The following is a 26,285-nucleotide window of genomic DNA, read 5'->3' on the forward strand; positions in this document are numbered from 1 at the left end:
CATAGGAACTCGGCTCGGTGTGTCTTGTGGACTTTGAAGGTGTGTTTGAAAACAAATGTCCCGAAAGCACGTGAAATCAGATTTATGGTTCAACTTCGGTCTGACTATGCAAGGCCCCTAAATAAGGGGTGTCCAGCCGTTGTACTGCTCCAATACAGCTGATTCAAGTGGTCCAACTTCCTCAGCATGTACTCCAGAGGCCTGCTAATGAACCATCATTTGATTCAGAAGTGATAAACTAAAACATGCAGGATACCAGTCCTTGAGAACTGACTTTTGATGGCACAGCCCTAAATAATTTCACTTACACATAATACACAATGAGAATCTGCTTATCAAATTGATTAAATATGCATTACACTTCTAGAAATTTGGAGTCCTATTTACATTTATTAAATGGTCCTAAACACCATGATTCCAACTCTGCTCTTTACAGCTAGATTAGTGGCTATAAAACCCATGTCGACCTAAAGCTAGAGGTGAAGCAATCAGGCTTTTAATAAAACAGTTATATTCATAGCATACTCAGCAGCTCTGCCTTGATATCTTTAACGCACAACTGAAAGTAGGTTAGGACAATTTAACAGTCATTTCAAACACCTTGAGTGAAAACAAAGACAAGATACAGCAGTTTTGTTCACTCGGATAACCTTCAGGCAGCTCCAAAACATTACATAATTGTATATTGAACTATCAGCACCTGTGGGCTTTGCCCTGGGACCTGCTATACCCTGCTACTCACTGCCCTTGGAGAAATAAGAAACTGGGTGGCTGTGATTGTGGGTGGCAGGGAATCAGGTCGAGATATCACAAGCTGTTAGATCACAAATACACATGGTTTTGCCAGTAGCAAGCAGAAATACACATATACCTAATCCTCTCTTACTCACAGAAACACTACTGATACCACGCTATGAATAAAACAGGAGGTGACGACAACGGTGACTTCACTCAACCAAAAGCAGGCTTAGGTAATGTTAGGCCACCACTGAGCTAACTGAAAGGTAACTGTAGTAGGAAGACAATTTTATACCAATAAAAGCTAAGCACCCAAGAACATACCGCAAGTGTTTTTTCTCTCAAGTTCTCAACTGGTAGTCCTTAACAATCAGTTCAGAGTGACGAGAAGTAGATCTGTGGTTTTGTATGACCGCTTTCAAGAGCCACTTCATCACCCATTCAAGAGCTCCTCTGGATTTAACATATCTAAACAATTCCTAAAGTGCAGGCCTAGTGCTAGCCGGTATTAGCTCAATTACACACACACACACGCACACACACACAAAAAAAAAACTCAAGTCAAGGCGCTCAAATGGATGGAGCCCGTCGACTATGCGATGTAGCATCCTCTGACCTGGGAACTGGCCAAACACAGGGTCTGCCAATGCTTCATCTTTGGCCGCATTGGCGCTTTAATGCGGCTGAAACATATTGCTAGTTTATGATGAGCATTAAACAAAGCCGGTAACCGGTGCGAGCAACCTGTGCTGGAGCTTTACTATATTCCATTATGCGCATTACTAAAAAATAAAATAAAAACCGAGGTTACAACTCGGAGATTGACATATCTAGACACATAAATAAGAAAATACACAAAACAGCGTCAACTACTTAAAATCAACTTGATATTTGTTAGCTAGAACTACCGGCTTGATTAGCTAACATTAGCACACTTAGCAGGCTAATTGTACCCTCCCCTCCCAGCTGCCTCCAACTGAAACCATCATCCCACATCCAACCACTACAATCTTCCAATAATCAAATCCCCTTGTCAGATGTTGTCAGAGAATAGAGTAAGATATATACATATATGATCCAGTTTGTGTTACCCATGTGAAAGGATACGAAGATGGTGGTACAGCGCCCGGCTGAGGAGCTGTTTGGGCTCCCGATAGAGCGGAGGTCAGGGTAGTCCGCAGTTGGCTCGACGGAGAGGGGCCACTTCCAGGTCCGCTAACTGCGACAGCGGTCTTATTGACCACTTTCGGTGGCAAACTCATCGCAAAAAAAGGAAAAAAAAAATCAAAAACAATACACTAATAAATACTGATGCAAACAAAGCTTAGCTTGCATTCATAAAGCAAGCGCAGCTGATCTTGAAGCAGGCCCCAAATCCCTTTAACGAACTGGGATAACGAAGCTCGAATAGCAACACAAACGTCTTTTTTCATGGAAAGTCGCTGTTCGGATCAGCGGTGCTATTCATGGGGACGGTTGGGAGGTTTAGCCTCCCTCGTCCGTCCGGAACCGCTGCGGATCCGGCTCGGTTCGTTTCTTAAAAATGAAACAATCGCCGCGGTCTTCTTCCTCCCTCGGCGATTTACCTTTTCTTCTCGGCAATTATGTTTTCTATCATTTTTTTTCTCACAGAGATGGGAGACTTCGCCAACATGGCGTTGCGGCCGCTTTCAGCAGTCCGGGCAGGACAGATGATTCGGCAATTCTCGGCCAGTTACGGAGTCGCTCGGCTAATCAACTAACCTTCAATCAAACACATCGCCTCATGTTCGCCTCACATCGCCTCAAAACCTGCTTGTTTTATATTAATGCTGTTATTGCCCATTGTTTGTAATTAGCATATTAAATACTTCATATAATTAGATTTTAATGTAGGATTTAAAAGCGTCAGTAAAACAAAAATTACAATATCGTGTGACCACAATTATATGCACCATGTTATATACTTCTTGTAATTTCTAAGTTTATATGAATCATAAATACATAAACAATATATAAATAGATAGATGAATAAATAAATAGCCACAAGCTACTGAAATAATATGCCGTTTGTCAGTTACAATTTAACATGAACGTGTTGACAGCGCCATCTACCGTTCAAATTCAAGACTTGCGTATACAAAATAAGAATAGTTCCTACTGAAGATAAACTATAGGTTTATCTCGGTAAATTAAAATGTCATCTAAATGATTTGGGAAATTTGAATTTAAACACAAAACCTGTTTATATTTGAAAAATAATTACCGTTTTTATTTCATTTAGTGTAGTTTATTATGGTTTCAAGTCAATGAAACCCAAGTTCAGTTACACAGATAATTATATTGCATAAAGTGAAAAGGAGAATTTTTAATACAAAAATGTTGACCGAGGTCAAGTTTTTTGTGTGAATTACTCCATCAGTTTAGCAGTTTGCTAAGTCTGCTAACTAGCCCAGGTTGCATTAACTGCAGTCTTTGTCTCATCTTCGTCTTGACAGAAACTCATAGATATAGATAATGTATGTGGTGTGGTTAAGAATTTGCTGGTCAACCAAATCCAGAGAGATTTTGGTCATTGCCTCTTCTTCACTCACTTGAATCTTCACTCAGGTTCAACCTGGATTTTCTTCACAGTTTTTGGGCTCTGGTTATTTTATACTTATACATCTTTTTTCTACCAAACCTTTTCCTTCCCACAATTTCTATTAGCATGCTTGCTTTGGTACAGCACAGTGAACAGTCAGCTTCCTTAGGAATTATATCTTACCCAACTTGTGGAGGATGTCATTGGCCTATCTACCAAATCAGAAGTCTCTCCCATAGTTATGTTGGCTATACCACAATATTCCTACTGAAAAGCCTATTAAAATCAAATTATCAGTCTTATAAATATCTTTATTTTCTGGTCATTTTGAAATGACCAGTGTTTGAAATAATAGATTTCAAATACTTGAAATCTATTATTTCTTGTAATGAATCAATGTTATGAATGAATGAATGAATGTTGCTGTTTGAATTAAAATACTGAAGTGAATTAACTTTTCAATGATATTCTCATTTGCTGAGGAGAAGCTGTAGGTAAATGACACATGAAATTAGAGACAGGTTATTTTGGCACAAATATTTTTTTCAAGATTGATTTTACTATACAAAATAATTTGTGACAAACCTTTACAAAAAAGACAATGCATGTTACATCATAGCTTAAAAATTGCTCATGTTCTAAAAAACAGTTTTATAATGTTTTTTGAAATATTGCAACGGCTCAATGACAAAGCAGTAGAATAAAAACAATCATACAACTTTTAAGTAAATTATATTGTTATAAATCTTGCATGTTGTTGCTTTTAAAAAAATAATATATAAAAACTATAAATAAACCAGAGCAGATCCTAGCATAGTTTAAGATAGTATACACACGAAAAGAAAGAAACATCACTTTGTTTCTTTGTCACTTGTGGAACAAGCAGTTTGCATAATCTGAACAATCCCTACTGTTTTTTATAACTATGTAATGGGATTCTTGTGTAGAAAAGAGATTTATAGCTACATTTAAGCTGAGGAAAGCTGTGTTCTACACTAATAGTTCTTGTGGTGAAGCAGCAAACATTGCTGTCTTCCACATGAAGCAGGCACATGTTGTCCAGATAAGGATCCTGACAAGCATTAAGTGGGACGGCGTTAAGGGTTTTAGTGGTTCTTGTATTTTCATCCAAAGGGACTTCAGTATTGTTGGTATTGTGGAATTTTCTCTGTACCCACTTCACCATTTGTTGAAAGACAGTGCTAGGCAGCGAGGTGTCACCAAAGCTCACACTTATGTTTTGGGTTCATTGGAGCATCTGCTTTGCAGCCAAAGTGCTTTGAGAATTCCCGTGAGTTGGAGATGGTACCGATGACTCGAAATCTTGATGGGCTGTGGGGATCGGTGATAACACCCTCATGTGAGCTCTCAGGTGTCCTAACAGCACACCATACCTAAAAGCCAAAAAAGAAAGAAATATTTTTTTGTTGTTTTTCTCATCTTTCCAATTCATGGCAAGCCTCTGGGATCACAGCTGTTTTCTATATCTTTAATGGATTTTTTAAAATATCTCTAAGATAAACACCTTATTTGAGGCATTTTTGGGGTAAGTGATTAAAATTTTATTACCAAGATACTTGTATGTTTATTTTGTAGTGTCTTAACTACAAATCTCTTCCATGTGTTCCTTTAGTTCTTTGCCAGCAATGTGAATCTATGAGCTCCAACCAGTGAAAGGAGAACCATTTTATACAAAATGTTTATGTCTGAGTGCCTGTGTTTATACATCATTGGGCTAAAGAAATACTAGTTGGTAGCATAACAAGTTAAAATGAGCCAATGAAGCTGGAGCTTAAAGTTAGCTTAAAAGTGTTGATCTCCACCACACATATCCTTAAATCAGAATCATCCTCTTAGAAAGGTGTGTGTTGGAGTCTGCTTGACCACTTTTAAATTTATTTCTAAACTAACTTAGCTCTATGTGAAAAAGTAATTTCCCTCTAAACCTAACAACTTCCAATGTTGCCTTTGGCAACAATAATTGCCAGTAAGTGTTTGCAATAACTGACATCACAGAAGAAATTCTGTCCCACTCATTTCAGCTTAATTGTTTTGGGGTCTTCTTGATCTTTTTGGAGTGGCCAAGTCTAGACTTTAACTTATTTTTTTTTGTTGTTGTTGGAGGACTTGATGCCCAGACATTCTCATTCAAGTTTTTCAGCAAGAGAGGAGAATTCATAGTTTGATCAATTACACCAAGTTGTATGGGTCCTTAAAAAGCAACCACAGACTATCACACAACCATCAAAATATGTGACTGCTAGTATGTTTTCTGAAATGTGTAAATTTTATGTTCAACACTGGCATTAAGTGATTAAATAATGCAGAGCTTTAAGTGTTGGTTTTGTGCTTTTGTGACCTTCTGAATGAGTTGCTGATGTGTACTTTAAGTAATTTTAGCAAGCAGCCACTCCTGGGAAGGTTCACCACTGTGGATAATGTTTCTCACTGTAGTTTCTGGAGTGCCAGACTTTCCCGACTAAAAAGTCTGGCACTCCAGACTGGCACTCTAGCTTTCTCAGTTGTGGGCTAACTTTGTTAGCTAACAAAGTAGCTAACAAAGTTAGCAAACAAACTTTGTTAGCTAACAAAGTTAACTAACTTTGTTAGCTAACAAAGTTAGTTAACTTTGTTTTGAATATACTCTTTAATTTCTTTAAATTGGGACAGGGTGTGCTGGTGAGATCTTTCGGTCAGGTGAATTATTGTAAGTGAATCCTTGATTCAACAGTCAAAAATCAGACCTGAGTGTGACAACAGAAACTGAACTTAATTTTCCAAAAATGTGGCTGAACACTGTTAAGCCATGACTTAAGAGGAGTAAATGTTACAAAAGGCTTAATAATCTTCACAATGAAATCCTAATTTGAAAACTGATTGCTGTATTTACTTAGGTTACCTCTGTCTAATATTTTTTGATTATCTAAAACATTAAGGCGTGATGAAAACAAAACAAATCAAAACCAGCAAAAAGAAGAAATCTGTCAGGCAGCAAATACTTTTGCACAATACTATAGTTACATATTTTCAACTTGAAATAAACACTAAAGCCTGCTGTGGATATTTATTGTTATTAGGATTAACAGCATACAACTTGTCACTCTATGCTCATTATTTTGGCTTTTAAAAGTAGAATGAAGCTGAACCTTAAAACATAATGCCAGTACAATCAGCAGAGGGAGGAATATCTAGTGAAATATACAAACCTGTGCAAATCCAACAAAAAACAGCTGATGATTCGTCATTCCCAGAGCCGGCAGCCTTGCTTCCTCGCCATTCTTTTTGATCCAGTTCACATAGGCCTTCAAAGCAACAAATTTTCATGTTACACATATGGAGTCAGTTTTCCCTCCTCATAGAAAAGTACAATGTTTAGACTAGCTTTAAGTTAGACTGATGTTGCAGAGGAAATGTTTTTGCTTCCTGCTCAGTCATTGCTTCAGTTCCCTGTTACCTTCTCATCTGCTTCATAGCATATGACCTTTGATTACATGGAAAGAATGTGTTCATGTGAGGAAGTAACCAGAAGCTGACAAGGCCATTCATAACCACCTGTTGCTTTTCCAGACCTCACTGTAGATGGAACTGCGTACATTTTCCAATGCAAAAAATCCAGATGACTATCAACAACCTTGATACCACAGTAACACGGCAGGGAGGATCACTGTCTGACTTTATACATGGTAAAATCTTACAAAATTTCTACAGTTCCCATGTGAATAAGGGTTTATAACAATTATGATAATGAAAAACATTTATCAGCTCATATGGTAACAGTTTCTTTTAATTTCTTTGAAAAATATCAACAAAATATCTTTAAAATCAAATCCCACCTTATAAGCAGCTTTTAATCCCCCGTTGTCGGCAATGTTCTCTCCCAGTGTGTGTTTTCCATTCAGAGGCTCTTTGTTGATGCTATAGTTGCTGTATTGCTCCACCATGCACTGGGTCTGTCTCTTGAAGGCCTCCACAGAAGAATTCTTCCACCAGGGGCGCAAATTTCCATCTTTGTCATATTCTCTGCCTTTTAAATAAATCATGAAGCATGTCAGAATCTTAAAAAAAAAGCCTGTTTTACAATTATTATTTTAATAAAAAATAAAATATTTTTATGGTTATCTTCCTTTTATTTACAAACCTTGGTCATCAAAAGCATGAGTCAGTTCATGACCCATGACAACTCCAATTCCACCAAAGTTGAGAGCTCTGTAAAAAAAAATTGCACCCAGAGTTTAAAAAACACAATGCTTTTTTATGAGTAGAAAGAGTTGTTTTATTTTGGGAAAGAAATCATGCTTGCAAAATAAGAAGCAAAGGTTTATTTTTAAAAAGTTGGACTGTTTTGAAATGAATAAATACTCAAATTAAAGGTTACAATCTTCCAATTAAACAGGTGTTATATTCATCAGTTGCTCTAACAATTGTAGAATAAGATGAAAATTAATTGCTTAAAAATCCTACAGTGTAGTTCTCTGAATTTTTGATTTAGATTCCATCACTGACAGTTGGAGAGTACCAAAATGAAAGACTTCTCCATTATTCATAAGTGGGAAAAGTACGGACAACGTGATGGACTTGACATAAAGAGAGTGACATACTTGGGCCACGATCGACTATAGAACGGAGCCTGAAGGATTCCAGCTGGTAGAACCATCTCATTCTTTGTCGGGTTGTAATAAGCATTTACAGTCGGAGGGGTCATGCTCCACCTGCAAAATAAGAGCCGTAAAGCTGAAATAAGTTTCTCACTTCAAGGTCACAACAAATTGAGAATAATGATTCGCTCAACCTCCATGCCAGGTGGACTACAGATCAGTTCAGAGGGCATGAGAACAGTAAACTAACCTCCCGCCCAACAAAGCCTAATTAAATACAAGGATCGGTTCAGTGGAGAGAAGCTGGTTGCCTGGGAACATTTGTGGATGGCAGCAGTATTTTGCTGAGTCAGTACAATGGGAAGGTGTTCCCATCAAATCATGCTCTTTCTCTAAATGAAGATGGGCGACAATGAACAACTCACTGGTTTCTGTTGGGTGCTTTCCTCAGCTGGTCTGCAGTCACTCTGGCTGAGAAGTTGTAGTACTGCATGACATTCTGGAAGTAAAGATCTGACACCACCATAAACTAAAAAAGAGCAATGACAGGGAACGGAAAATGGATTTATCTGTTTTAAATCAATCAAATGGGATTAGGTGGTACATAGAAATAGCATGTGCTGTTAGAGAAGAGTACCTACATCATTGAACACTTTGTCCAGCTTTGTAGCGTTCATAATAAATTCCGGATATCCAACCATGTTGTAAATAGCATCTGCCTACAAAGGGAAAGAGGAAAAACTGTAAAAGTCACATATTTACACCAGGTGGCAGCATTGTATTTCACTGCCACTTAACTGTTTTGCAACAACAGTCCCCTAGTGATAGGGTTCATTGACCGAAAATAATCAGTCTCCTCCTTTTACCTTCTCTTTTGCAGCTTTTTTTGTATCTGAATCCATCCAGCTCACATCTCTCAAGCTATCCTCAAATGCCCCTTTAATTTCGGCAACCATTTCTTCAGCCTGAAGTGCAGACAAAACAGAGATAAGTAAAATAAATATAGAACCCCATCATGTCACACAGCAGCAAAACGTTTTGAAAGAGACGCTTACAATGGTTTTGCTGTCCTCTGCAAAAGTGTCCTTGACGAAGAGGGCACCGAGAGCAAAGCCCAAGGCACTGTCTGTGTCGCTTACACACAGCTTCCAACGTGGAGTACAGCTCTACAAAAACAACAACAAAACATGTCAAGGACTGAAACTGTTCTACATCACTACACATGTTTTACATGTTCTCACAAAATGAAAATGTTCAATTATGGTGTATTCTTTGCTTGTAAATCCGGTTTGAAAGCTTATAAGTAATATATTTTAAAAAAAATTTAGAATGAGTGAGAAGAAATATATGATTAATGTTACTTGGTGGATTTGGTTTCAGGTGTAGGTTACATGTTTGTACAAGAAGAATAATGGTGAAACTGCAGCAAAGTGCAATGTTTCAAGAAGGTGGGCTATCGCCAGTAAAACTGCAACACTTAGATATAATATCAATGTAAACAACAACTGAAGCCCACACATGTCCATTTGGTGGCCACTTATATCTGACACAAAAAAATCTAAATGAAAAAAAGAACAGAAACTTCAGCAATCTAGAAAAAGCATTTTTGTTTAGCCAATTAAAATTTAAATGTGTAAGCGCATTTAAAATAAGGATTCTACAACTGATTTTTGTTTCACCAGATTGCTTGTAACCAGGTGATATACAGTCCCTGTTTGATAAAGACATGATTGGGTTAAAGGAAGGACAAGGATACCGCATGTTCAAGTAGGAAAAAATGAACAAGGTCACAGTGAGGAAGTGAGGAGAACTCTGAGCAAGCAAAGCAGTAAAAATCTACTTAAGCACACAGATCAGGATGGAAAAAGTGACACAGCTGCCCTCTCACGCAAAGCAAAAACACAAAGACACACACAGAGAGATAGAGTCGGTTTGTTTTTACAGCTTGAACTCTACAAGAAGCACAGCAGAAGGAAAAGGATCTGGCTAAGATAAGGGCTGGGGTCAGTGGAGCTTTTGACAGTCAAACCGTTACACACAGACAAGATTTCACTGAAGGGTTACTCAATGCATGGACCTATGTTTGAATAGTATAGTTAGATTAATAGTGAATATTATGCTTTAAATTTATACATGGTACTTGCCAGATTTAATCATACACTTTGTAAATTTTCACCTTTTGTCACATTGCAACCACAAACTTCATTGTACTTTATCGGGATGTTAAGTGACAAACTGAATTGTAAAATTGGGCAGTGGAAAGGATTTATTACAATTTTGGACAAATAAAAAAACATCTTTAAAATGAGTTTTACACATAATCTTGCACTTGGTCTTTAATTATGGTACAGATCTTGGGATATTTAGAGCATCACTAATCAATTTGTGAAGCACGTCTGTTCACAGAACAAAAACAAAAAAACAGGAGATTTTAAGGAAAACCAAAGAAAATGAGTTTCAGAAATTATAGTCAGTGATGTGACACACCGTCTATCAGTGTTTGATTTTAATATTGGGTAAATTCTGCTTCTCTGTTGGCAGCTGCACCCAATTATCTGTGCTACGTAAAAACAAAATATGGGAAAAAATGAATAAGGAAAATGAATAAGGTCAAGAGGACAGTGTCAAGAGTGATGTCCTTGTGGACCAACTTCACCAACACTGTACGCTGAACTATAAAGGGAAAATAACCAACAGCCAATCGGGTATCTTAACAACTCTTCCCAGCTTCTCTTTTTCCGATAAACATGTGACAATATGGCTACAAATTTATAAAGATAAAAATCAGCTGCCAAATCAAATGTCCATAATATCACTATTTCTTATTTTATATGAACAAGTTTGCCCCTGAGTTTGTGTTAAAAAAATGATCTTGAAGGCCTAAATGTCTGGGGGTCTTTTTTTTTTTTTTTTTTACCTTTTTAGTCCCATACATGACTTCAAGGAAGCGCTGTTCTGCATCCTGGAATCTTTGGTCTAAAACGGAAACCATTTTTCTCACCACCTTCATTATCATGTAGTTATTGAGTAGGCTGCAAAAAAGAAAACGTCACATCATTGCTTTTGCTCATCCTTAAACACTATGGCACTTGTGGGAGTCTTTTGCCTTTGCATATATGATTTAAAAAGCAAAGCATGCAGTCAGAGTTACTAATAAAGTGACCTATAATTTTACCTTTTATTTGTGTTTGATATGAGCTCAGAAACTTTCTGGAGGTATTCTTTGGCATAGACAACAACAGGCTCTGACTCATTAAGTGTCACAGGTGCGAACACTTCTGTCAGATAAGGCATCCAGTCAATCGCAGGAGCCAGATCCTGAAACAGGACATGGATGAAGGTTTAGAGAGTTCTGAACACAATGCCCGCCATTTCCCTGCAGACCCACATGAAAAAGACCTGTGTTTCATGCTTCTTTTAGCCAATGCCATCACTCACTTTCAGGTCCTTCACCTGTACTTTATGGTAAATAAGCTCCTCGTCTCGCCTCTCCTCCAGAGGCACTGTGATGTTAGCCAGGGAAGTTTCAAAGTCCACAATTTCTTTCATGAGCGTCTTTGACGTCTCTTCCGAGCCACCCAGGAGAACTCCTAACTCCACCAGGAAGTTGAGGTATGCTGTGAGATACTGCAAAATCCACATGAGAAGCACAATAAAAGAGCAGTAGTAGAGGGGAACAATATGTGTGTGTAATTCAAAACAACTACAAGAGCCATTTTAGGTATTCACGTGCATGCTAATATTAGGACACACTTTATGATGCACTTTAAGAAAATTGAAATATTTATTATTCATAAAACTGCAAACACCGGCATTCTACCGTGTGTAATTACCCTATATTACCTTTTCATTGGCTGTTTTGTTGAGGTAGTAGTCCCTTGAAGGTAGTCCCAGGCTAGACTGATCCACCTACAGTTAAAAGACACATCCCATGAATCTCTGCCCTTCTTCTATTTTAACACTCAGAGAGAACATATTGTTTTCATTCCTCAGCTATAAGCATGACTGTTTAAGAGCAAAGGCTCGCAACAGATCATCTCTTTAGAACTGGTTAATCTCATCTTTCAGGATAAACAGATATACACACGTCCAAGGAACAGAGTGAGGATTATCACGAGAATGTCATACATAAAATCGTACGCTTTAGGGAAGCCAACAAAAGCTGATTTTATTTGGATGTGGAACAGATGGGATATCATTTAAAATGTTGCTAAAAAGGCATTCCTCACATATCAATATAGAGCTTTGACAAATAAATGCATTAAGTAAAAAATGTATACCTGGATGACATTGCTGTTAGAGTTTTTGGAGTCTGTGCTAACAAACACAGTGAAGAAAGGGGAGGTCCTCAAGCTGGCAGAGACAGTTCGGAGAACTTCTTGGAAATTGTCCTTGTCCCAGGGTTCAGTCAGAGCCCACCCTCCTATCTGAAACGGACAGGCATTAATCAGACACACGGTGACGCAAAGATCTGGAAGCAATAATCAACAACAGGAACTGTACATTTGTTTGATGTGTAAGTACTCGTAAAAGAAGCATACCTGGCTGATTAGCTGCTGCAGAGGCTTTGCTCCTAATTCTTCGATCTTTGACTCATTCATGCAGGCCTGAAAGTATCGCTGGGCTTTTTCCTCAGCCTTACTCAGTCCTCTCATGGTTTTGTTTTCTGCCCAAGTATACAACAAGATAAATGAGGCCAGTAAAAACAGAAAATGGCTTTATCTTACTTTGGGTAAAGACAGTTTAATTATCATTTGGAAGAATTTCTGTTGAAAAACCGAACTTTAAAACATCTTTGGTTACTCTGTAGCATGGAGTTCCACGTGGCTCTACTCTCATTTTTATTTTACGTCAATGCTTTTTTATGTCTTTTACAATTGCTTACTCATATGACCTATCACTTCTATGCTGATGACATTAAACTTTTGATAACCTTTAAACCTCAGTGAGTTGAGGAAGTTTTGATGCTACAGAATGTTTGAAAAATGATTCAAACATTGCTTGGTTGTTGGATAATTTATTCCAACTGAATTTGTCCTCGTGATAGTTTGCTCTCACAGACTCTGACCACCATGTCTGAAAGGTTGACCGGTCAGGACTTGTTTTCGATTCCTAAATCAAGAGTAAAAGTCAAAGGCAGCAGAGTATTTGCAGAATGTCTTCAGTTGATTTTAAATCATTATTATGCAAAACAAAGGAATCTCATTTCAACAGTCTGAAAAAAGCAGTCCCCTTATGTTTTATACCAGGTCCTTGAGAATACAAGTAGATTTTGGTATGAGGGTTAATGTTGTGGTGTGTGGCTTTAACAATTAAGTAATATAGAAAGAAGTTTGACCATGAAGGACCCTTAAAGTCAGTACTTTACAATTAATTCTAAAATGGACAAGAAATCAATGAAAAGACATTAAAACAGGAATGATGTAAGCCATCATGTTTGTTTAAAAAATCTTGCTCCAAAGTTTTGGTCCAACAGAAAGTGAACACAGGCTTTTTAAGTGAAGACACTTACCTAACAAACGTTTCATCACAAGCATGTTGTGCTCCCACAAGTTGCTAAAAGGACCCCAGCGGGACTTCCCCTCTGGAAGAGGGTTGTTCTTCACCCAGCCCCCACAAGCAAAGTTGTAGAAGTCATGGCAGGGGTCCACAGATCTGTCCAGTGCTCCCAGGACAGAGCTGGTGACAGTAATGCATGGCTCTGAAAGGCACAGGCCTGGATGAGCTGCAACAGAAAGATATTTGCAAAAAAATATATAAGATTAACATTTTGGATATTTCACTTTCTGCTTGTGGGAAACAGTAGAGAATTTGAAAATATTTCATGGTAAAACAAATATGCATGAGGGTTTTTAGAGCATCTGGAAGCTATCATTTTTTAAGCCAAAGAATACAACCTGGAGGGAATACTTGTCCCAAGAAAAGTCTCTTATAAACAGTCAGCTGAGAACTGACTAGGGAAATTATCATCTAAACTATCATTAACTCTTTATTGTCTAATTGAAGAGAAAGAAAATGATGAACAGATTCATTTAAAAAAGATCAGTGTTAAAGTGTGTTAATTTCTTTCGTGTACCCACAAAAACTTTTAAGTAAGAAAATGCTCAGTGTTTAGAGAAGTGAAAGTATGCATTATTACTCAGTAATAACAGTTGGCCTAGACTGAAACATTAACCATCAACCAGCCATATAAGGAACGAGACAGAGACTGATGCAAAATTATGAGCAATGATGAAGTTAGGCTTTCCCAGAAGACATTTCATCCTTGTTCCTTTTATTATTTCAAAGTGTGATCCAACATACGATCCTGAATAGGAGGAAATGGCATTCTGTTTCCCATGGTAAAATTGAGGAAACAAACACTGATGTGAAGCAGCCAGTCGAAAAGATCTTTTCCATTATAAACAGGCTCAAGGGAAAGATTTCAAGCAGCTCAGTGCTAAGGTGTGGCCCCAGCAAAAGGAAAAATGAATGAGAAAGTACTGTGCAAATTATGCACATGATGTGCATAACCCAAAAATAAAAATACTTTTTCTGGAACAAATCAACCTGCAAGCAAAATTCTAAGTTATTTTGCCACAAATATGATTCTTTAAATTATGATTCTTATCCTTTCTGGTATTTATGCTAAACTAATCAGCTTCTTGGGCTGTTAAATAACAGACATTAGAAAAACTATTTACCCATGACTGTATGTGCACTATTTTAAGAAGATTAATTTGCATTAATTGAGCAAAAACAAAAAAAATTCCAATGAAACTTGACGTGTGTTTGCAGTTAATGCATACAAAAAAGCCTTAAGCTCACCTTGATTATAAAAGACTCCAGCAGAGATGAATGATATGAACAGGGCGACTGACAGGAGACACACTAAAAACAGCAACCTCTTCTCTTTTTGTGTCTTGTCCACCCAACACATGCTGCTCCGGCCTGGCAAAAAGTTCACCTGTGCATAGAAATACACACATAAAGTACGTAACTGAACTATTTGAGTCATAGATACCTGGTAGAAAGGTATTTGCAGGGTTGAATCACAAAGACTTAAAGCTTTAAAATACAAACTGGTTATTTTTACCTTGATGAATTAACCTATCATAGAACAAAACTGCAAAAGATTTCTGAGAGATTGGATGGTTTGATTTCAGAACACAATGCTTTCTCTATGAAGCCTTCTCAAAGTTGGTAAAAGAAAAGGTTACACATCCTTTTAATTGTTTCTATTGACATTTAACATTGGCACAGATGTTAAACATGTGCAGACATACACAGACACACATTGTTTGAAAAATATTATTGTATTTATTTTATTGTCTATATCATTCAACTTGGTTTTTACACTTCTAATCATATATTCTCTTAATCATGTTTAAAGTCTCGCTGTGGAAGCATGTTCAATCTGCAGCTTTTCACAGCCAGTAAAAATTTAAGCTAATTAACCTAAAACAACACGGAAGAATTGGATTTGAATCAAAACAATAACTAAGCTCCCCAGATACATTTCTGGTTGATTCTAAAACAATCAAGAGACTAGGGAAACAACAAAATTATTTTGTACAAAACTTTAAATTTAGGAATTCAATTATTTACTAGACCAAAATGTACAATAAAAAGAAATGAGTAAAGCAAAAATGATTAGGTGCATTTTATGGTATGTAATTAAACTGTTAAATTGTTATTTAACAGTTAATTATTTACACCCCTGGCAAATTTGGGTGTAGAAGAAGAATCCGTATCAGATACACAAAAAAAAAATACTGTCATTTTATTTAAAAAAAGACACGATAAAAAATATTTATGACCTTCTCAATAATTATGTGAGAAAATCTTTATTGTCATTACATGAATCAAACCTTTCCTAAAATGGCTGACTTGGTTTTTGCATGTTTCCACTGGCATTCAGACAATTTATCTTTGGTGATGAGCTACAAGTCTATAAAGTTGGAACACATCCTTGTCATCACCCTAATCTTTCTCTCCCTCCACAGATTCTCTGTCAGAATGAAGTAGGGACTCTGGCTGGGCCAATGCAATTTAAACTTTTTAATTCTTTATTATTTATTCACAACTTCTGTTCACATCAACAAATATGTTTCTTGACACACATTGTTGGAAAAATTCAGATAGAAGTTAGAGATGTGCTTTTGATGTTTATGTAGTAATAATAGTGTTTCATTTGATTCATGCAAAGCAATGTAGTTAATTATGTTCATTTTGTAAGCCTTTTGTTAAAGTATTTACTTGAAAATATACCGTTTTCTGGAGTATGAAGGGTTAAACGGGACTGATAATACAGCAGTGAAAATAATTACTGATTTTGATCTAAAGCAGTTTGGGGCTTTTACCTGCATGGGTGATGATCCGTAGACATCATCACTGGTAGAGTCCACCAGTTCCTCCTCATCTAACGTTGCTCTCTTATAGGTTGACATCTGAAAAGTCAAATGAAGAAATGATTCTCTCAGTGCTTCCATGTTCCATTCAAGCTCCTATCTTTCCCAGGTGAGAGATGTGAAAGAGAGGGTTTTTCATTTCTAATGTCTATTGTTCCTCAGCTCTTGAGGTTTCAGACCAGGCTTGTCCTTTAAAATCCATCAGGAAAAACTCTGTTTTTCAGGTTGAAACTATTTAATCCAAAAGCCAAACCCTCTTTTAAGAAAATAAAAAATTGTCAGTCCACTTCTTTGAAAGCACTTTCCCTATCGACACCTCTCGCAGCCCCCATTGCTTTAGGCACAAAGACAGACGTAACACCTAAAGTCTGTCTGAAAGTCCTACTAAAAGCTCCTTCTCTTTCTCCCTCTCTTTCTCTCTTCTTGAACTTCCTCCTCAGCCCATTCTTTGCAAACACGGAACTAGTGAAAAACAGGAAAGAGGTCTGACTTGAGCGATTTACATGACTGAGACAGAGTGTGCGCAAGTGATTGTGTGACGATGTGTGTCTTTGTGTGAGCACATTCCTCAATGTGGTTTCACTTAGGTTTAGGGAGGGAATCTCACCGCTACAGCACACCCAGTGCTGTTTCTATAGGACGAAATACACGCAGGGGTGGTGCATCGAAACAAAAGATCCTCCTCCAACTGCATGTTGCTGCTCTCTGTTGTGTTACCTGATACACAACAGCATGCTCCTTAAAATACCAAATACTAACCAAAAGGTTCTAATAGTTTACACGTGATTAAACAATTAGTGGAGAGAATACTTTTTGAAACTTGTCTGAATGTAAATCAATCAGGCCTATTGACTGTATGACTATCATCCTCTTTCACCCCATAAAATCTCAGTCTCTTTCAGATTTAAGAGGCACAATTAACTCAATTATCATACTGCAGAGAAAGTCCTTCTTGGAGCTTGTTCAAGTTTAGTTTCGTGTAAAAAATATATTTTTGTTCCTGTTTAGTTTGTCTCTAGATGCAAACAGACACAGAAACACTCTTTGTGAACTAGAACTTCCGACATATGAAATATCACTTGCGCAATTGGAATTATAGTTTTATCTGATTAGGCTGACAAGTTTGTGCTTGTAAGTAAATTATTAGTGTTCCTTAAGAGGAACTTTGATAATGGAGCAAAAACGAACAAAAGTTTTTACAGCAATATTTAGTCAAAGAGTCTGAAAGTGTTTGACTATATGTAAAGATTGACTCTTCGGATTAATTTGCATTTCATGTTTAAAAGGGGCTTCCACGTTGATTAAAAAGAGGCATCCTGCCACTAACCTCTTTCTGCTGTATTGTGTCATTTACAAGTAGGATTCAGTAGTTGCTTACACCAACTGAGTTGATTAGAATTTACAGCCAAAATTCAGTTTCTGGGAAAATTTGTATATGACATAAGACTGCTAAAAACGATTTTCAACACTGTGATGTAATTTCACAGCAAACACAATCACAGAGATTGACAACTACACAGTTGTCCAACACATAGTCATTAAAACTTCTTCAAAATGACAGAAGGCTACAAAAAGTTATTACTTAAAAAAGCTGCTTGCTCTCAGAATGCTGGAGTTAAGGGAAGAGAAAAAGCTTGGTAGAAAAGAGGAACACAGGCAGAAAGAATAGCCACACTTAGAAGTTTTTGATTAACTTAACAAAGAATGCAGCTGATTAAGAAGTCACCACACACAAACATATCTAAGACATGAGCTATGACTGTTGCAGTTTCTGTGTAAACCCACTCATGAACCAGAGTTAATGTCAGAAGTCACCTGACAGCGACAGAACTGTTTCTCAGTGGTCCAAAGTTCTCTTTTCAGATGAAAGTTAACAATGAATTTAATTTGGAAATCAACATTTCAGAATCTGAAGAAACAGTGGAGAGGCACAGAAACCAAGTTAATTGAAGTCTAGTGTGACTTTCACAAGTTAGTTAAAACCTATGAAGCCATTTCATCTGCTGCTGTTGGTCCAAAGTCCATGCAGCCGTCCAAATCATTTCAGTGGACTTCATGCTCTAATCTGCTGACAAGCATTTTGGACATGTTCATTTAATTTTCTAGCTAGTACCATCCAGCTAATGGCTGGCCAGAAAATGGCCAGCTAGTGCCATTTTCCTTGGCACTAGCACACACAGCAAAAATATCAATACTTGCTTAATGTTCATGGCTTCACTGTGATTTCTTGTGCAGGAAATGTACCTTAAATAAATCCCTCAGAGAAAGCAAGGAGTACTGTGAAGAGTAAGTTAAAGGAAATCAGGCCCACTGATCCCAAAGAGCAGAAGGTCGCTGTTAAAGCAACTGGTGCCTCGTAACACCTCAGCAGAGCCAAACGCTTACTGGCTTCATGCCATGCTGAATTGATACAGTAAATAATGCAAAAAAGGTCCCACACATTAAGAGGAAATACAGTACAGAATACAGACATATTTTTAGTAGGTCCACATTTTCTGTGAAAAAATATTTCTGTTATTGAACTTAGGTAATAATAAAATGTTCTGAGAAACATTGGAAATCAAGTTTTCATTAAATGAAAGCTAGCTTGGCCATTGCCTTCCTATGCAATTCTGCTTAATTCTCATGTACCCTCAGTCTGGGATTTCTCCCATTGAGATGGATTTCTCTGGTAGAATTTCAACCTAGCCAATCAGGGACGTTTGGAATAGAAAGAGACGTAATCAACAAAAGCTTTGATTTTCTGCGCTGTTTCAAAATTGCAGTCTGAATATAGTTTTTCAATGGCAGCAGAGGACGTGAGTGAAGCCATTCATGTTGTCCACAAATCCAAATATTAAGCAATTAAAGTTGGAGCAAGAGGAATGTTTTAAGACATTTTATTGCTGGCAAAGATGTCATCCAGCTCAGCACTTCTCTTTTCACAGTGGGGGGCTTCAACAAAGTTCACGCATCCAGCAAGAAGTAATTTCTCAATAGCCGAGGGTCCAGATCCTCTGTACGAGACAAAGGGCTAATGTTTACCAGGCTAGATGTAAACCAAAAACAGACAAAAAAAACAACTCATATACACCATTATGCAACATGGGTCTAGCTTTGAGTGTTCCTTTATGAAATTACTGATATCAATTACATTTTCAGCAATTAATTTCACTAAAATGTGTCTGTTTATACAACTTATGTGAGACAATGAAGAGACTTCAGTATGTTTAATAGTGTTGTCTAAATGGTGACTAATCTCCAGGCAGCGTCACAGAAAAACAACTCATTCCATGGCAGACGGGAAAACAAAACAGAACATAGATGGGCCTGAGAAATTTGTCTGAATGTGAACCTGCTCGACATCAGATGTGTAGCCCTGCATGAACCCTCAGGCTCTGGTTTTTATCTGCTCATGTTAATCCATTAAATACAAAACAAACCAACTACACACCATGAATTCTTAAGTAAAATGGTTTAGATCTTTTTTTTATAAACACAACTGAACTGTAATCTATTCTTGAATGCATATAAACATGCCATTGAAGAAGAATTGTATTCCCACATCTTAAACAATTGCAGTCAAACAAGGAGCACAGATTCCAGCTAAAGCTTATTTCTGTTACACAAGGTGTTCCCAAGTAACCCCAGTAGTACAGACAGTAAAAGATTACTGTTTGCCTCCTATAAATACTTACGGAGTAATAAGAAAATTCCTTTCATATTCAAACTCTCCCTGTACTGGTGAGTTTATTATGTCTTTTAAAAGCCCCAGAGCTGATCAGCAAAGTAAAACAGTGAAGTTGTGAAAGGGCAGAGGACTGAAATGTGTTGAGAGATGGAGCAAGATAAGGATGGATGGGGGCTGGTGAAAAGAAAGGGAGCTACTATAACTGTCTGACATTTTTCAATTGTACAAGGGTTCTATGTTACCACTCAAGTGCATGGAAAGGTGTAATGGCAACACAATTATCTGATTTCTTTCTTTTGTCTCGCATTCCTCCTTTGCTCCATCAATGTTTACCCTATAATTTACTGAGGGTTTACAGAGGTTCCTCTGAAACTAAATAAAGAGTGCTTGGTGAACAGTCAGAACTATTGCTTTTTTGTTTTTTTTTGGCTGAAAAAGTATGACATTCCCCTAAAACATCTGTGACTTAATCATCCGTTCTGTGCTAGATCTGTGTGCTGATCAACGCAGAAAACTGGCATCAACCCTGCTGTTGTCACAAACACACATTCCTAAGCCCACATTCACTGTTTTTGAACACTTTCCTGGAATTGAAGTCTGCTGAAGTGCAGGAACATGTTACCACACAAACTGAAAGCCCTAGGCTGAATCAGTTCTTAGTGAAAACACAACTTCCCTTCCTCTGTTCATGTTATTTGGTGACTAATATTAGCCCCTTTTGAGGAAACATGTCATTATCAGTTAAAACAAGAAGCATTACATCAGTTTCTACAAATGTACAACACTGGAGACATTCAATGGCACCCAGCAGAAAGATGCTTATGATAAATGCATTGTTTATTTTAGTAGCATAATCTCACACTGAAAAACCCAACCTTTGATTGAGAACACTTATTCAGTGGAGAAAATCTGTTGGTGCAATCCCCTTTTGCTAATAGGACAGCCCTCACTCTTCTAATGACAGTTAAAAAGTTGGAGCATACAGTCATGTACCTTTGCATCTTTTATAATCTATACTTCCTCCAGAATCTTGTGTCTTCTCTTATACACTCATCTTTCCAGATCAGTCTCCAGCTTTTCTGTATGACTTTAATCTCAGGATTGTGATTACCAATGGGGAAAGTATTATTTTTTTCAAATCTGACAAAGAATTTTGATGTTGTTTCGACCAAATATTTCAGAACATTTTACTGAAAAGCGACAAACTATTTTCTAATGTGGAATTATTTATGTTAAATGTGCTCATATGAAAGATTGACTTTGTTCTAATGCTAATGAGGTCAAATATATTTTTCACACATCTTCACCAATAACTGCAACCAATGCTGTATGCATTTCTAAATCACCTAAAATCAGGTGATACACATGAAAACCTAAAACCTACGCTCTTCCTAATGTGGTTGGGGTGTTGTATCATAAAATGTTTCTCAACACCTACCTTGTAATTACCATGAAAAAGAACTAAGAAGTAGGTCCAAGACATTTAGGTCCCAAAGCACAAATTTTGTGGTTATAGTCACTTCTAGAAGGTTTGTAGCAAATCCCCCAAAGTGTCCCACGATGTCTTCCCATAGAAAAAGCTGCTAATACACAAGGCCACAACCCTTTAGTGAGGCAGTAAACCTCAAACATGCGTCAGTAATTCGTCACTGATCCTGCGAACCAGACTATTATATGCAGCGTTAGAGCATTCCTCCAAGAATAACTTTTGTGTGTTTGAGACGGCGTGCTGCATGTGCTGCGGTGGATACCCTTTCACAGCTAATTTCTGAGGAAAACAAGAACAAAAAAAAAGCACAAAACAAGTAAGAATGTGATGATTTCTGGTTGTACATGCCATGGACTACAAACTCTGCAGCTCATTTTACCATCTTGTGTCACTGGATTTAAGATCTAGATATAGTTTCAGACCGCATATGATAAGTAATCACTAAATGCCACAAACAAGTGCAAACCTGGGCCCTACATTATGTGGCAATCTACTTGACAACAGTAAAAGAACAGACTTCTGTTGAAACTTCTGCAATCACCTCTGACCAACACAGTCATAACCTCAGTGAGACACATAAAGAAACCACAGCTACATTAGAAAAGCTCACACTTCCTGTTCTATGTAAAACTTAAGGATAAACCGGCTTCAGGAAGAACAAATATCTTAGAAAAAGTATCAGTAATATATCCAATGTAATATGCCCTGTAAAATAAAACAATATGTAGGCTGTTAAGAAAAATAAAATATTGAAATATGTGAAGTGAAAGGAAAGAGATTTTTTTCCTCCTTTAAAAAAAAATAAAACTCAAAAGTGTGGGGTGCACTTGTATTTTGCCTACTTTTTCACATACCGCTAATTAAAATTCAGATCAACTAAATTTAGTATGTAGTAAATAGAGTCTACATGTATGTCATTTAATCTCAGTACAAAGCAGTATTATGTAAGGAAATATTCAGAGTTTTGCACATTTCACTGAGGGCCGTTCCATCCATTATCCAAAGATTGAAAGATTAATGAGGAGCAACAAACTTACAAAGACATGATGTTCCTCAAAAAGAGGCAGACCAAGGAAGAAGAAGAAAGGAAAAAGAAAAAATATATTTACAAAACACTACATGAGGAGCAAATGGTTAAATGTTTCAACAAAATACTGACTTAAGGATAATATTAGTATAAAATGTTCTTTATGTTTCTAATTCACAGTTATGTCTTATTTTGTGTTGGTCTACGAAATAAAATCCCAAACAAATATATTTGACTTTGAGGTTAAAACAACATGTGCAGAAGTTCAAAGAGCATCAATAGTTTTGCAGGAAATTATGACCTTGTCGACCCTTATGTTTGCTCCAATTCTGCATCCTGCCATCTGGGAGTAAAAGTATTATGTAAGTTTGCATAAAAGACTGTCTGGTTCCCTGGGCTCCCATGTATGCAAAATCTGACCCTGTTCCATTTCCAGGGTGTGCTAGTTGACCTTCATAAATGCAAACCCTCTTAGCTTTAACATTATCATTGGTGTTCCCTGCGTTTCAGCCTGAAGGACACAGATAAGACAAAACTGTCACAGAGCTGAGATGTTTCCTTTGGAAAACAAAAAAAAAGCCCCCATCCTGATAGTACAGCGTTAAATGAAAAATAAAATCCACTTTCCCAGGAAATCGGCTTTGTACTGCTTTACAGTGGGATTGTTAGACTAAGCTGAAAGACTTTAATAGAATCATAACACTTTGGATTTTATTTTTAGTGATTCATTAGCATGGCCGCATTGAGAAAATAAAGAGCTTGCATTTTCTCTCAACTGGTTTATAATATCTAGGTGGCAGCGTTAAAATTCTTCAGATTCCTGGCCATCAGAAGACTCTGAGTCACAATTCTGTATACATTTCAGGTGCTCTGACGTATGTACAGGGATCAAATATCAGCCAGCCGTGTCTCATTTCACCATCATGCCATGTGTCAACTTTAAGCAGTCGGAGCTTTATGCTGAACGAATGTGAAAACTTTGAATTTGCATAGTACACACACTAATACTATTAAAAGCTGTTGCCTAAATATAATTAACTACCCTGCTGGCAAGATTTTTATCAACATAAGGTGAGGATTAAAGGAAAGGCACAGGGAAGCTTCCACAGGCACAGCCAGATAACAGGAGATTACTTGTTCTAGCAGTTGTTGTGGCAGGCTGCAGCACACTCCCAATCACACCTAGGTAATGAATAACCAAAGAGTAAATCAAGATCCCTTGAGAAAAGCAGAGCCAAGGTTGTGTAATGTTAATAAACTAGTAAATCACCCAAGCAGGGGTCCATGCAAATACTGATCAAATACCTTCTGTGCATACATCCTTTCAGGTCGTACATCTGGACAATGGTTTATAGCTTTAACCTTCAGGTTTGACATACTGGAGCAATAAATTAGGCAAGAAGATTGCAAAGCAGAACTAGCAGTGACACAATGTGGAAGGACATGTCTCCTCCCACATTGGGTGCAACTGAACTAAACTAAAATATAGATTGCAGCTGCAATCTATATTTTCTCAAGAAACTGTCTCACTGGATCTTTGAAGACTGAGTTTTAAGTAGCTGTTTGCATATTTGTTCCTTTTTGTGTTTAGTTTTCCAGGAAAACATTGTATATTCTGTGGTGGTTTGTTTATAGAATATAAATATACTGTTACTTAAAATACTAAACCTTCTACTGACAGTTTATATGGAAAATTAGAGTATCTTTACTACATTTATGATTTGTGATATCTTTTCTGTTGCCACATTAGATCATGTTGGCTGTTATCTATTCAGCTTGGCCACAATAAGATAGAATAAAACAAACACGTGCAGCTGTGTTGTGGCTACACACATATTTTGGCTGAAATGATGTTTTGGTTGCAGCTGGTGGACTGGAGATAAAGTGTCACTAAATGGGTCACTGGCAATGACTGAGGCCACTAAGTGGTCGATGTGTAAATATGATGCTGGCTGTATGAGTCACTTAACATACCTCTGGGAATATGTGACCACATGGCCCTTAAGGCTTAAAGCTGACAAATGGGAGCCATTATCGTAGGAGAATTGAAAATCCATATAAAATCATCGCAAATGTTAGAAGTAAGATCAATATAGAAACAAGATAATATTTATAAATTCATTAGATTATTTAGGAGAAATTAAAATATATATATTGATCATAATAGCAACAATCTGCATGCAATTTTCCGTACACCATATATGTCACAAACTCCCAGAACTTTCTTTAAAAACAATGTCAACATCTTCTTCACAGCACGTAGTACAGTTCTGTGGCCAAATCACATCATGCACAAGTCATAAAACCCCCATCAGTTTAAAATCAAGAGTTGATTACGCCCATAAAGATTAACTACAACCAGAGGACACGGTCTTACCCTGCTGTGACTCCGTCCGCCGCCACAGCCGTGACTTCGTAGTACTCTGACCAGGGGGACAGTGAGGGAGTTTCAGCTGCAACGACCAAAGACACCGTGCTACTCTGTCAAGATGGTTCCCACCCCGCTGAGAACTCGCTTCGCTGAAACCGCTATTTCCAGGAAATCATGACGCAGTGGACGTCACTACCTAACCAGGCGGCGAAATAGCGACGTCATGCTGAACTCTAAGTTAGCGTGCATATGGCAAGCCGAATGTAAGGGCGGTACAACAGAATTTATGTAAAAACGGCTTGCCACAGTGTGCAGGCATGTAGTGCAGCTAGTCTTTAAACACTTTAAAACGAGTAATTTGCAGGAAGCTCAAGTTTTTGATTAACAGCTTTCTTTTCGACGCATAGTTAAGCAAGCAGCTTGAGGAATCTTTTATTAATTTATTTATGAATTATATAAATTTCAAATAATTATATACATTCATTTAATTTATATAGGAATTATACAAATTCATATATAAATGTATTTATGACTTTATTAACTCATATATATTATGAATTAATAAAGTCATAATATATATGACTTCATTAATTCATATAAAGTCATATATATGACTTTATATATATGACTTTAAACATATTCTGACTATGTTTACAGAATAGTCAGAACAGTTTTGTTTGACTGTTCGGTAAACTCTGGATGCTGCTCCCAGTCTTAGCCAGGATTTTCTTGCAAAATTATTTTTAACCTCAATGGTATTTTCCTGGCAAAATAATTGTTAATATTAATGCAAATAATAAAAATTATAAATATTTCAAGCTGACACCTGGGGATGCAACCTGTACTTCAACCTTGAAAGTAAACAATCAAACAAACAAAGGCAGACAGACAAAACAACACCAATAAAAATTCTAAAACCCCAAACTTTATTAATCATAAGAAGGCAGAAATCTTATGACATGAAATTTTTATTGTAAAATTAATACACCAAAATTATTATTATTAGAGAATGTAGAAATTTGTGAAATACAAGAGAAGAGAGTCACTTTCTTCCACATGAGGTCAATGAGGACATTTCTATATTTATCCATCCATCCATCCATCCATTTTCTGTTCACCCTTGTCCCTAATGGGGTCGGGAGGGTTGCTGGTGCCTATCTCCAGCTACGTTCCAGGCGGGAGGCGGGGTACACCCTGGACAGGTCATTTCTATATTTATAGAAAATAAAATATAATAAGTTCATGATGAAGTAATACACCCCTGCAGAAGTTTAAGAAAAGGAAGGAAAGGTTAGATCATAAATAATTTTGGAATGTAATTGAACAGCCATATTGGAATAAAACATTTGCGTGTGTAAATACTGAATATTATTGGAAAAATAAAGCACCCTTTATGACAAAAGGAACAAAACAAACAAACAAAAATAAATTGCAATGTTATG

The 26,285-nt window shown here is 37.1% G+C and overlaps 2 protein-coding genes across 10 annotated transcripts in view; both read right to left on the bottom strand.

Moving 5' to 3' along the window:
• Window positions 1-2,441, bottom strand: part of eif4g3a (eukaryotic translation initiation factor 4 gamma, 3a) — a 56,623-nt gene extending 54,182 nt beyond the window's left edge. For 4 of the 7 annotated variants that reach the window (XM_028002707.1, XM_028002705.1, XM_028002703.1 and 1 more), the window contains exon 1: window positions 1,846-2,441. In XM_028002707.1, the coding sequence (XP_027858508.1) occupies window positions 1,846-2,000 (155 nt within the window). In that variant the 5' untranslated portion in view covers window positions 2,001-2,441. Of the gene's footprint in view, window positions 1-1,829 lie in introns of all 7 variants that reach the window. The other 3 variants (XM_028002709.1, XM_028002704.1, XM_028002708.1) reach the window with 2 other exon arrangements.
• A 1,382-nt stretch (window positions 2,442-3,823) lies between these two features.
• ece1 (endothelin converting enzyme 1) lies at window positions 3,824-24,985 on the bottom strand. 3 transcript variants are annotated; one of them, XM_028003094.1, is made up of 19 exons: window positions 24,850-24,985; window positions 16,239-16,325; window positions 14,704-14,842; window positions 13,409-13,621; window positions 12,438-12,562; window positions 12,177-12,323; window positions 11,740-11,805; window positions 11,335-11,523; window positions 11,072-11,214; window positions 10,814-10,928; window positions 8,952-9,062; window positions 8,763-8,861; window positions 8,538-8,615; window positions 8,322-8,425; window positions 7,900-8,010; window positions 7,440-7,507; window positions 7,135-7,325; window positions 6,508-6,603; window positions 3,824-4,695 (listed from the first exon to the last, which is right to left on the bottom strand). In XM_028003094.1, the coding sequence occupies exons 2-19, from the start codon at window positions 16,323-16,325 to the stop codon at window positions 4,519-4,521; spliced, it is 2,259 nt and encodes a 752-aa protein (XP_027858895.1). In that variant the 5' UTR covers window positions 24,850-24,985; the 3' UTR covers window positions 3,824-4,518. The 3 variants fall into 3 exon arrangements, with proteins under 3 accessions (XP_027858895.1, XP_027858894.1, XP_027858893.1); XM_028003093.1 differs by lacking the exon at window positions 24,850-24,985 and adding an exon at window positions 21,395-21,521 and having other exon boundaries at window positions 13,409-13,597; XM_028003092.1 differs by lacking the exon at window positions 24,850-24,985 and adding an exon at window positions 21,395-21,520.
• Between the last annotated feature and the right edge of the window lie 1,300 nt (window positions 24,986-26,285).

This window comes from Xiphophorus couchianus, chromosome 20, assembly GCF_001444195.1.
Source record: "Xiphophorus couchianus chromosome 20, X_couchianus-1.0, whole genome shotgun sequence".
Classification (NCBI taxonomy): Eukaryota; Metazoa; Chordata; class Actinopteri; order Cyprinodontiformes; family Poeciliidae; genus Xiphophorus; species Xiphophorus couchianus.